General features: G+C 36.0%; 1 protein-coding gene across 1 annotated transcript; it reads left to right on the top strand.

The window, feature by feature from the left end:
- The first annotated feature begins 2,260 nt into the window (after positions 1–2,260).
- LOC126825311 (ras-like protein family member 10B) lies at positions 2,261–5,815 on the top strand. The gene has a single exon (XM_050554901.2). The coding sequence runs from the start codon at positions 2,411–2,413 to the stop codon at positions 3,077–3,079; it is 669 nt and encodes a 222-aa protein (XP_050410858.1). The 5' UTR covers positions 2,261–2,410; the 3' UTR covers positions 3,080–5,815.
- The last annotated feature ends 7,168 nt before the right edge of the window (positions 5,816–12,983 follow it).

The raw sequence follows: 12,983 nt of genomic DNA, 5'->3' as shown, positions 1-12,983 counted from the left end.
TATGGTCTAATTAATATTTTAACATTTTAGGCCCAAAGAAAGACCTGCAATAGGCAGATTTTGTTGTGCATAATGCATGTTTAATTGAGAAATTAAAAACGAAATGAAATATTAACAATATACAAAACAATTATTTTAAGTTTCATACAGACATTATATACATAAATGTATAAGTGTTTCTGGCATGGTCTATCGAATCATTGCACTATTTATGTTCTCTTCTGTCATTGTTATTACTTATTACTATATTATGACAATGCATAATTTTATTTATCCAGAAAATAGTATGAAATACTTCAACATGATAGACGTTTAGTAAGAGATTGAAATGGTTAATTATGTAATAGACCTATTTGGGCTCCGATCAATGACCAGATAAGATAAATTTCTAAGGCATTATTGACCATTCGGGCATTGTGCGTTTGTCAGTAATGCGGGTAAGACCAAGATCTCACCATAATCACATAAGCAGATGCTTCATCACTAGATGTGGCTTTATTCTTTATACAGAATGGATTTTGCTTAATTAAATGTGACTGTTTAGTGAGATATCACTGGGCAATGACCAACTGGATCTCATCAAGGGACAGAGTTCAATTTCGGGCGTATCATTATTGAAATTATACCTAGTTAATCTCACCATGATAGTAATAAACATTCATTCTTAGAATCACTCTATCACTTCGTTTTGTAATGCTAGACATCCTCATCTCACCCGCACTATTACAAATGTGTAGTTTGAATTATTTAAATGAGCTAAATTAAGATAAATAGCGTGTAATGCATTATTAACATTTCATCTGACAAGATGGCGACGGATTTAATGAAGATAAATAATTATTATGCATGTACAAAAAATTTGTATACACATTTTGTTACTCACAGGTTTTTACAGGATACTATAGGAAATCGTTTATGTGTGTTTAATAGTTTCTACTTTAGTACTTAGGTAATGGACCGTAAAGTGATCATTTGCTTCGAGGTTACGTTTTCTAACAATTTGGTTCATTTAGGAATACCATGTTGAAACGGGTGCAATAAACGAGACGGCATACACTGCAAACAAATCGCGACTGATAGGATCTATTTATTAATATTCCAGAATAACTTGTCTATTAACTGCACTCTTTTGTTAATCCACAGAGTTACACAATTGACTCAGTTAACGAATGCGTGTTACTGATTTTACTTTGGCGGTGAATATTTGAATGTGATCGTGACGATGAAGAAAAAAGGGAACAGAGGGAAATCTACATTAAGATGTGAAGGTGAGTCTTCCTAATAATATGTATGCGTAAAAGAAAATGTTCAGTCTGCTGCTTTTTTGGTTGGGTTTGGAATCTGTTATCAATACACTAGAGGCCACGCATATGTATATTTCATTGTAGAAATAGACCATGTAAAAAATATTAATGTGTCAGAGACACGATGGCTCAATGGGTATGATGCTGGCTTTTTAACCATTGGCCACGAAAGATACCTAGTTTCCAGCGTGTTCTTCCGTGCAGGTTGGAATTTGTTCAGTATGGGTGAACAGCTGGGGCCATATGTGTTGTTGACTGTGCATGTTAAAGAACCGTAAACCTTTAACAATTATCACGGCTGCCTATTTTCGCTGATAGAATACTCCATGACATATGCAGGAAATTGAACACCTTTTAATTTCATGTTTCGTTATGTGCTTCATCATTTTGTTTCAGGTTTGTATTGAAGATATACACAATTACAAGAAGATTTAAAATACGGTAGAAAGTAGTAAACGTGGTTTCATGTCAGATTTCTTGCTCTTGATTTCTGTTCATTTTTAACTTATGTAAAACACCTGATTCAAAAAATGATAGTTTTTTTAAATGTTCCCATAGCGTTTAGAAATTTATGCTCGACTCATTGGAAAACATTAAATATCTATTTAGATCTTTCCCTTTTTTCTTTCAATATGGAAATAACATACGCAAAGCAAAGGATTTACAGAAAGTTTTGCTTTTCAAGTTATAATTTCGCCTAACACAATTCTGATAACTAGGACACTTTCCAGATAGCTCAATCTTTTTTTTTTCGAGTAAATAAAGTAAGTAAATAATCTCTGTATAAATGCAATTAAAGCTATAAGGTGTTATTGATGCTTGGAGGGGTAGAGGATAAAGAATAAAAGCCCCCTATCGAAGTGTTATTGTTGATCAAGACGGCTTCGCGCGCTGGCTTCCACCCGATCGATACGTTTCCCAAACCACTAGATATGATCACTCAGATTAGCTACATTACAGCCTCGTGTTCAGCTCGAAGGACGAAAAATCGTGGCGGACGCCAACAGTGTCAAATATAAACCGTCATCACGGATTCCAAAGCAGAAATCGTCGGTGCCACCGAGGAACATGAACGTGTGGAAGGTTCCTCGGGTAAGCGTTGGCATATGAAGTTCCGTCGGGTGTTCAACCATGATAAAATGGCCACAAGTCATTTGACAATAGATGCTGAGTTTCAGACAGTCAAGCTTGCGGTATTAGGAGCACCGGGTGTTGGGAAGACATCTATAATACGACAGTTTGTATGCAGTCAATATAGTGATGAATATCTCACGACAGATAAGAAACAGGTGTTTTGTCCATCAGTTATCATCAATGAACATCTGTACGAATTGAAGATTATAGATTGTCCTTATATTCCTTACTTTCCTGTGAATTCATTATATGAATGGACGGACTTCAGAGGATATGGCTTACGTAACGCCACTGCATATTTACTAGTGTACGACATCACGTCGGAAGATAGCTTCCAATACATCAAAAACCTCCGGGATCAGATACTCGAGAGTAGGGACATGCACGACGTGCCTATGTTTGTGGTCGGGAACAAGCATGACCAATCAGAGGAGAGGGGGATTCCCCGAAGAGAGGTTATTAACCTTGTGAAAAAACAATGGAAGTGTGGCTACATAGAATGTTCTGCAAAATTTAATTGGCATATTATATTACTGTTTAAAGAACTCATGAAGACTTTAGACTATATAGATTATGGGCATAAACCCACATCAGTCCGTGTTCAAAACGCCCTTCGAAGAAATCGGTGCTTAATATTATGATACTGTTAACGATTTTGTTGTGTGCAGAAATCTGAACAAAAATTATGGATGGGGTTTAAGTAATGCCTTGATATGATGTCAAACCTCGGCGATCTATACACCAATAAACGAAAGAAGAAGTCACTATGTGTTCTTCCTGGTCAGTGTATAATAAAACGATATCTATTACAGTCTTTGTCGATACTATAAGAAAGATACTGGTGGCTTAACCATACGAAAATAATGAAGTACGATTGTATGGCGTCTTCATTACGCCATACAAGTGTTTTTATGTTTCCTGGCTCCACGAACGAATACAACTCTATTATCCATGGATGTGAGGTTAATACGTATGCATGTGCGCTTAAATGTGTTCACTATTGATCCGTTGTATGGATTACAGATCTAACTCTAGTATAACCTTCTTCCGCCTCAAAATAAAACAACAGTTCGATAAAGTAATAATATTTTTACTGAAAGTGAGAACAGCGTTACTTGCTTGAAGCTATCGATACAAATTTTGATGGATTATATTATTCCAAAATGCCAGTATTTTAATTTTGTGTTCGATTGTTTCAAAAAGCCCCACGATATTTATATTCAAACTCATAATACTTTTATTGATATCAGTTTTATTGATATACGAAACAATTCTGCAAAAGCATTGATCTTCGTTTTCAACTTCGTCAAAAAAAGTATAACGGGTTTGAAAACAATAGAATAATCAGAATCGCCTTCATTATACCAGAATGAAAAAAACAAAGTTCTCAGCTACACAGAAATTAAACAAGTAATGCCAATGTTATACATTCCAAAAAGGCAACCAATTCTCTTCTTGGTGCTGACTATGCATGCAGGTTGATGTAATAAAACGGTGGATCTCTACATATGAGTCTTAAAATTCAAACCCAGAATACTCTCTAAAAGCCAAATGTCGATGTAGGGCCAATGAAGAAAACTGACAACCGTGAAATGTAAAGAAAAAAGACAATTACGTTGGCTTTGAGTTTATTGCAGGAAAAAAACTGTTTTTTATTAAGAAATGTCAGATAGAATTAGTGGATAAGCAGTCGATCAATACATTAACAGGAATCTGTTTTCATCAAAAACACATAAAATTCAGTAAAACCATTCCATGGAGACATCGTTTGTGAACTTTACTTTTGTTTTTCTACGCGTGACTTCGACGTCAAAGATTTGGAAACCAACAGCAATTTATGAGACAATAATAAGCATTCCATGGAGAAGTTCAGTTAACAAAATTTCTGCATCCAGCATTTTGTGAACCAATTTAACAGCTATAGACTATAGATAATATACACATAAAAGTAACCACCCTGTTTGCTGTGTATGCCAAGTTACAATGCTTTTTAATTACTTTATCCAGGCAAACCATCTGACTTTAGATGTAACTGATAAGCACATCCAAATTTAATATGCTTTTTACCCAAAAGCCCTATAAGGGACTGTGCACTATATTATGTGAATTGTTTTTGTGTGGTTCGTTTAAGACCAGTGGTCGGGTTAGACTTCATGGACATACGAAGAAAGAATTTAAAATTCTATAAACATTGCTCAAATATAAATAAAAGACCATTAAAAGACATGCCATAGAAATATTGTACGCAGGGTAATGGTCCTATGTGGATTTTATACCCCACCGTTAGACTTACATAAAACCTTCACAATCGCTTGAGAGGCAAATCTATCAGCTATTTACAACATTCATTCGAAATCTATAAAAACTAAAATTATGTTAAATCTTATTTGTGTCCATTACCACAATAACGTTATCATTCATTTTATTTGTCACGATTTGGTAATGCCCTTTGTCCCGATGAAGAAGCTAAAACCCTATGCCCCGATGAAGAAGCTAAAACCCTTATTATTGTCACCTTTTCCACTTTGACTGTTCGAAACCATCTCAATCAACGGCTCCACCAAATCTATCCGCTTGTCAAGAGAATAGCTATGAAATGGTTATAGTTTCTGGCGGTTTTGTAAATGAGCAGCATTTCTAAATGTAAAATAAAATATTTACATCTACCTAGTGGAAAAGGTGTTCTAATAAATGTTAAGAAAATTTAGAATTTTGGAAATCATAATATTTCACCATGACAAAATGTTATTTGGAATCATCGGTTGAATGTTATTTTTACTTCTCGTTTTTAAGTAATTGTGGAAATATATCATTTGTATTTTGTGAAATAATTCTTGTCCAAATGTATACTAGAAATTTATCAAAACAATTAAACAAAGGCGGTTTTGTATTGATGAAGTTTATAATTTATTTTATGGACCTTATAACACAAGGTCCATGGTTATTTGAATTCAAAATATAAAATCTAAAGCCTTTTCCAAACTCCGAGTTTAACAGGAATATAATTAATTCATTTTTCGAAAAGTCCTAGTTGAATTCGACATCATATTTTCTTTTTAAATTGACTCAACTCAAATGCCACACAGTTATTAAAACAATAGAATGTTGATTTATTTTCTAAATTACAGCCGAGTTTCAGTGTTCCACATGATTCTGACTATATTTGTCAACCATTTTATCCTACATCACTTAAGTACATAGATGTCTTTGATTCTGAGAAAGAAATATTTACATATCGTGACAAATAATCTTTGTAATTTTTACCAGTATGACTGTGCGTGTTATTAATATATTGGATGTGAATTGATTTAATATACGATATTTGTGACTTACATCGTAAAATATTATAAATCTGATATAAATACTCTTACATCTTTTTTTTGTTTTCTGTTACATTATTGTATTTACACACTTTAAATGTACACGGCTTATTTATATAGAAGTCTTTGGTTTTGTTCCTAACCAAAATGACATTATTCATTGTTATAGATTTATGAAACCCATTAATGAAATCTCAGTGGAATTGCAGGACAGTCTAGCAAAAACAGATGCTAAACTCCTATCACTTAGTAATAAAAGATAGATAACACGGTGTTAAGATATGGCACCGTCAGTTGTTGGTTTCCAGTCAATAAATCCCAGTAAGCATCAACAAAAATGTTCAGTTTCCAAATAATAATGGATTTTAAAACCGATGTTTAAACCCGACTCTTGAAAATGGAAATAAAATGAAATGGGGGTTTAACATCCTACTGTTTTGCTCCCATTGGAATAATGAAGACGGGCATACAGTGTGCTATGAAGGAAATTTTGCCCGGGCAGCGGCACTATGGTCTACTCTTATATCGAATTCCAACTGTCAACTGATCCTTTACGTGCATGCCAATGTATACACGGGTCCTCGGTTTTTCGTCCCATCCGAACGACTAGACATCTGCCCTCAGTTCTGCATCACTGACAAAGGAAAACCACGTCGGAAATCCCGATGAACTGTCTCGGATCGAACATGAGACCACCGTGGCTCCCCATTGAATAAGGTCAAGTCCAACAAAACTACATATAGCCCCGATCATATTAGTATTATTACAGCATATTTATAGTCACAATGTAATCATAAATAAACAACAAGATTATGGACAAGTTAGCGATTGTATACAGAGTCAGTTAAAAGCCTGATTAAATAAAAATGTGTTTTAAGTTGTTTTTTAAAAGAACACAGAGATGTACAATATCTTAAACCAAATGGTAGATTATTCCACAAAAATGGTGCTTGTTAACGACTTTATAGGAGTTTTATTTGCGCACAACTTAAAATACGGAAGCGTACAGGGGCCATGCAAAATTTTGTAGAAGACCTCGAGATCCTGCGATCCTGTTATACATTCTCGAGATCTCTATTTAATGTTCTCGAAATCCCCTAATAATTTTCTCGAGAATCTCACATCCTGTGTTAACTTTCTCGAGAATTCGAGTTAATTTTCCCGGGATTTTGCCACCCTGTGCAAATTTCCTCGAGATCTCGGGTATTTTTACGTGTGCGTGTATTTTTAACGTATTCTCAGCGCCCTACAACCTGTCGTTTCGGAGTTTATGACATCCCCCACCCCTAAAACCTTAATAACACAATAGAGCCTACAGTTTTTAATAGATTTGTTTCAAATTTAATTGGGGCCATGAGAGGACAGCCCTTGTCGCTTTTAGCGCACCTCGTCGTTCTGGAGTTATTCCACCCCGACCCACCCTTTTCCGAAAATCTTGTTAACGCAATAGAGGCTACGTGGCGTGAAGCACTAGGATCTTTCGATCTTTAGTACTCCGCAAACTTCTGTTTCAGAGTTACCCTCTTTGACCGTCTTTTTTTTCAAATATGGGACGATGAGAGGACGAACCCTATCGATATTCAGCATTCTGTGAACTTCTGTTCCTTAAAGATACATAGTGGGAGATTATGTAAAGAGCTGGCAGTTCTCACTATAATAGTTACAAACTAGATAATGTAAAGGGAATTTGCTGAAATTTTCAGCCAAATTGATCCACTCTGAACCGAGAGTCTAGCGATTGAATTTTCGGCCTGGCCTCGATCATCATTACTAAAGTCGGTACGATAAAAAACATAGTCTCAAGTATCCACTTCATGATTAAATCATGAATGGAAGTCGAACAGCAAATCGGAACCTAATCCAATAAACATCGCTGGCTAGCAATGACATCTAGAGTTGATTATGGTCTGGATAAGTTAATTAATGTCTAGTTAATAAACCCCTGTTAATTAAGGTTTTCTGTCCCAGAGATATAACAAAGACGTGAACACGATGGAGATTAGATTTTTTGAAGAATGCTAGATCCTTATTCAATTTATTAATTTCCACGTTTTCCTTTCGAATAATCTGCTGTTGAGACATAAATGCTTCGTGGGCGTATCTCCACACTTTGCGTGGCTATCGTTCTAATTTCTTTTGAACCATTGGTGTCATAAGCAGAGGAACCCTTTTTATTTTCGGCGTTCCGTGGAATTTACCCTTGTGAACAGATAGAATCTAGATGTTTGTAAAGATAAATTGTTACCTTATTGATTTGCCGCGCTCCCTGACATTTTGTTATGGCGTGATTCCTATTGCCCGTAAACCCTGTGAACGCGTTAGATTTTTTGTTTTCAAATCTGCTGCGAAGCATTTGTGCCACAAGACAATAAAATCTGTGTCTAGCTTTATTCTAAACAAAAATATGGTCTGAAAATCATGCAAAAAGTGACATTTTCAATAAAACGTCGCCCACACATTAAATTGAAATAATTTAACAAGCAAGTCTGTAATTCAAGGTTTCACACATTACAAGCTAAAGTGGTAAGGTTTTTAGATTTTCAAATTTAGTGTGAAGTATTGGGATCATAAGACGATGAACCTGTCGATTTTTTTATGAGTACCATAAGAGAATGAATGAACCCTATCGATTGCACTGCTAGAGCATTTTTTAAAACAAATTTGGTGCGAAGTATTGAGCCAATGGTTGCTTCACAACGTGGAGACACTATCATATAAGGTTTCATATTAACTCGGCATCTCGAGAAAATTTACACAGGATGTCAATATCTCGAGAAGATTAACTCGAATTCTCGAGATCGTTAACTCAGTATGGAACTATCCCAGGAAAATTATCAGGGGATTTAGAGAACATTAAATTGAGATCTCGAGAAAATTACCAGGGGATCATGCGATTTTGAGAAAGTATCACAGGGTCGCAGGATCTCGAGACCTTCTACAACATTTTGCATGACCCCTATACGGAAGCGTATAGGGCTCATGCAAAATTTTCTAGAACCCAGGATGGAACTATCCCAGGAAAAGTATCAGGGGGTTTCGAGAACATTAAATTGAGACCTCGAGAAAATTACCAGGGGATCACGGGATTTCGAGAAAGTATCACAGAATCGCAGGATCACAGGATCTCGAGACCTTCTACAACATTTTGCATGACCCCTATACGCTTCCGTACTATACGCTTCCGTATAAAAAAGCACAAAGAAAATACGTATCGTGTTTTGTTAAAGTAAAATAATACTTTGAGCAAAAAATAATTCATTCGTTCCATATATTTATAGCCCCGAATTTTCACTTCACTCAAATCGTTAGGGCTTGAATCAAGAGTTATATATGTATTTTTAAAGCTTTCATAGACGAATATCCCTTGCAATGAGATTTACATTTCTCTCTGATCGACAATGATACAGAATTTATTACCGGCAATCTGTGTTTGTCAACCTACGTCTATAGAAATTCAATTACAGTGATGTATGGCATAATATATAGACTGCAAGATATAATCTAGTGTTGGTGTATTTGCATTACGGTGACTTGCCACTGTATATAACGTATATAATGGCAGCTACGGTAGAAGATTGTGCGACAACTTGCATGGTTATTTAAGCTTCATCAGTATATGGTGTCGCGTTTACCGACATCTTACATCAGGTGTTTATAATAAGCCTAGCTGAATACTTTAGCTGTTCGATGAGCAACGCCATTAGTTTAACTGGTTGGAATGGAATATAATCAACCATAGGCGTCCGGGCTCGATGAATGTTAGGTGGGTGAGCGGAGGTGGGGGAGCGGAGGGATTGCTGGGGTGGGGGGAGGGCAGAACCTGAAATGCCCCCAAAAATGTCCGTTTACAATCTGCGTATAGGAAATCCACCCCAAAGGAGAAAATTTGGAAAGTTTGACGGTCGCAAACGGGTTTTCCTAGCGCGAATCCTGATAGTGGGAACTTAGCGTTGAGACGGTTGTATTAACGTCTTCTATTTCTGTGTAACTATTGTAACACCTCACTAGTTTGCACGAATAAAATGAATAGTCAGACCTTCTATGCTCCTTAAAGCGAGGATTTCAAATTTTCTAAGAAAGTCAAAACATAATTATTTCTATGTCTTTTGCTCAATAGGTTGTCAACTCACAATTATACGATCATAGGTGTCATTCTCACACTTAAAACTCATTTACACAGGAAATAATAACACAATTACCTCCGAGTAGCTTTTTCAAACGTTTGAATTTGAAGAGGAAAATGATATTTTTGCCAATTTCTCAGCTGGCAATAGTGAATTAAAGGATTAATAGGATTATTCTTTAACAAAGTAGGACTGTTTATGGATACCATCTATTTTCGGGCTACATTTTAATACATTTTAAAAATATAACTTAAAAATTTGAAATTTCCGTTTTAACGCCGTCTCATGTGTAAAATAAAATAGATATTTGAGTAACGTCCTTGTTAAATAAGTAGGTCCTTAATAATATATAATATAAAGAAGACGGTGTTTGAAATTGTATACGTATGTATAACGTCAAAGATAAATATACTCTTCAAAAAAAGTAGGGGATATTGAAATGCAAATACCTATGCAGGTTGTGATATGATAAATAGTCATGGACACTTGACATGCTTTGAGAGTATGTTCACAGATGAAGGACTTATCGCCCCAACAGAAGCACTGAGCTGTACATGCGACACGCAATAGCGTCATACATGTGGGAGGGGTTCATTGTCAAATTTGACACTTGAAGGAAGGGTTGATGAAAACTGCCGCGTGCTGGTTTATCTATCCATGTTTGCGTTCCTATCGGTTCGTGCATAAGATTTACTGTTTAGCGTATCTTTGCTTTAGTGTGTTACGTTTAATTTGATCGGGAGACGTGTTGATCGACGTCAACGTCAACCGACAACACTGCAAGAATTGGCCGTGGGACTGCAAGAGGAGTGGGTCAGATTGCCCAAAATCGTGATTGGACGGTTGATTAGGAGCATGTCCGAGGATTGGTGGAGCAATTACTTATTATTAAGACAAAAATCAAAAACGTCCATTTTCACTTTTGACGGTGTATCTCTTTGCGAGTGAAATGGGGTCGTCAGATAAGCCGTCCATATAAACTGTTTATGTTCATGTGTAGATAATTGGCCTGTTGTTAACATACACTGGTTACCTCTAATAAAAACAGCAGAGCATTTCCGCAATTTTGTATTGTTTCTGACTATCCCCTACTTTTTTTGAATAGTATATATTCATTATTTATACATTTAGATTATGACATGACTTTTAAATTTTTAATAACCAGTAGCCTTTCATGAAGGGTGTTTCACGTTTCACCGGTGTCCACTTACCAAGATTAATCTAGAAATATCAGATATATTTATACATAAAATGGTCTTACGATGCATAGGCGTAACGGTGTCCTCTTACCAAGATAAATATAGAAATATCAGATAAATTTATACATAAAATGGTCCCATGATGTATAGGCGTACAAACTCGATGAATGTTTGAAAATTTAACTCCCGCAAACGCGTTTTCCTGCTATTCCAGTCCGTGAATACAGCAACTTCAATGTGGTCCAATATAGCCTACCTTAGGTGACTTACCCGAATCCCAAATCCTAAACAAACAATCAATCGTCGCGGGGTATGGGGGACTCGCACTCCCCGAGAAAATTTTAAAAAAATAACCGCCGCAAATGCGTTTTTCTGTTATTCTAGCCTGCGAATTAAGCAACTTAAAAATTTCCAATCGGGTTGGAACCGAAATCCAACTCTATGCCGACCTGAATTCCAACCATCCAATCAGACTGTTGCAGCTGCATGCACAAATAATAATCGATGTCCGAAAATTCAGATTGCCCGAAAGTTAGTGGGCAGCTGACCCCCATCCCGCCTCGTGCGCCTATGTAATCAACACAATACGTCAGTCATTTTGAGATAAACGCATATTTTTGTTTCTATTGTTTGCGTGCAAGGCGAAACTAATCAACAGCAAATATTCGCTAGGCCGCTTATATCACCGAGAGAGATGACATCGGTGCGGGTCAATGAGTTCTCATTATGAACTTTTTTTCTTCTGCAAATTAAATATTTTTGTTGTAAAAGAAAAAAATTGTTTGAAGTATATCTGAATAAAATAATATTTCCTATCATCTATACTAATATTTGTGACTTCTATACTAATATTCTAGTCTAGTATAAATGAGAATATAAAACTATTATAAGGCATCAGTTAACTTCGTGTGAAAATTACACGAGCCATCGAGCGAATGATCGACGCTATGTGATGTGACTTCACACATACCATGCATATGAACTTTATAAGGCCAGTCATCTTACACTTAATTATAAGAAGAAGGCCTTCGCCATAACTCTGTGAAACAGATTGGTGCAAGGCGAGGTAAGACAATGTTGTCAGTTACGTTTCACCCTACATTTTTCTTCTTCAAATCCCAATGTATATACGCCATACGGATCGAGTCGTCTTTTCGTGTACAGTCTCGGATTGCGTATCAGCACTAGCGTAGCTTGATCACGCGATTAGGATTATATCAGTATCTCTTCGTCTATTATGTAATTTTGATGAGAGATTTAAACTTATAAGCGTATCGTGATCACTCTGCTTGGGCTGATGAGTATTATTCCCTGAGATACTTCTTCCCATTATCGCGCGAGAAACATAGCCAAACGTCACTAAAAAAAATAACATTTAAACAACAATCATGCTAAAATCTAAATTTATTTGAAAATGATCTGTATATTATATTGGTGTTAAAACATAGCAAATGTAAACATCGATTTCCTTCTGGAAACAAAGGGGTATTTATTTCCCCTAGAGGCACTCTCATTAGCAAACAGTAGAGTTGGCAGCCAGATAACCAGAAGAATGGTCAACTTGATTGTAGTCGTGTAGTAGACGCTAGTTACCATAGATAATTAAAACACCGACACGAGTCGTCATGTTATCAATGTTTGCCATTGTCGTGACCTCCACAATCCAACAAACTATTTATTTATTCATTGTTTAATCCACTCACCACTGTAATACTAGTTACCCATTACCGATTCCATAAAATGTCATCAACTTCTTCTCAATTGTTATACAAACAATTACAGTTTTGGTTGTTATGCAAATCTCATAATGAATTGTCCATTTCGTAATTCCAAGATCGTACAGTCTCATCAATATTGTATGTAACCTTGCTCCCCGTGAGTTGAACTTTTGGAATTTGGTGA

This window comes from Patella vulgata, chromosome 6 (genome assembly GCF_932274485.2).
Source record: "Patella vulgata chromosome 6, xgPatVulg1.2, whole genome shotgun sequence".
NCBI lineage: Eukaryota > Metazoa > Mollusca > Gastropoda > Patellidae > Patella > Patella vulgata.
This window is presented reverse-complemented; position numbering and strand designations above follow the sequence as displayed.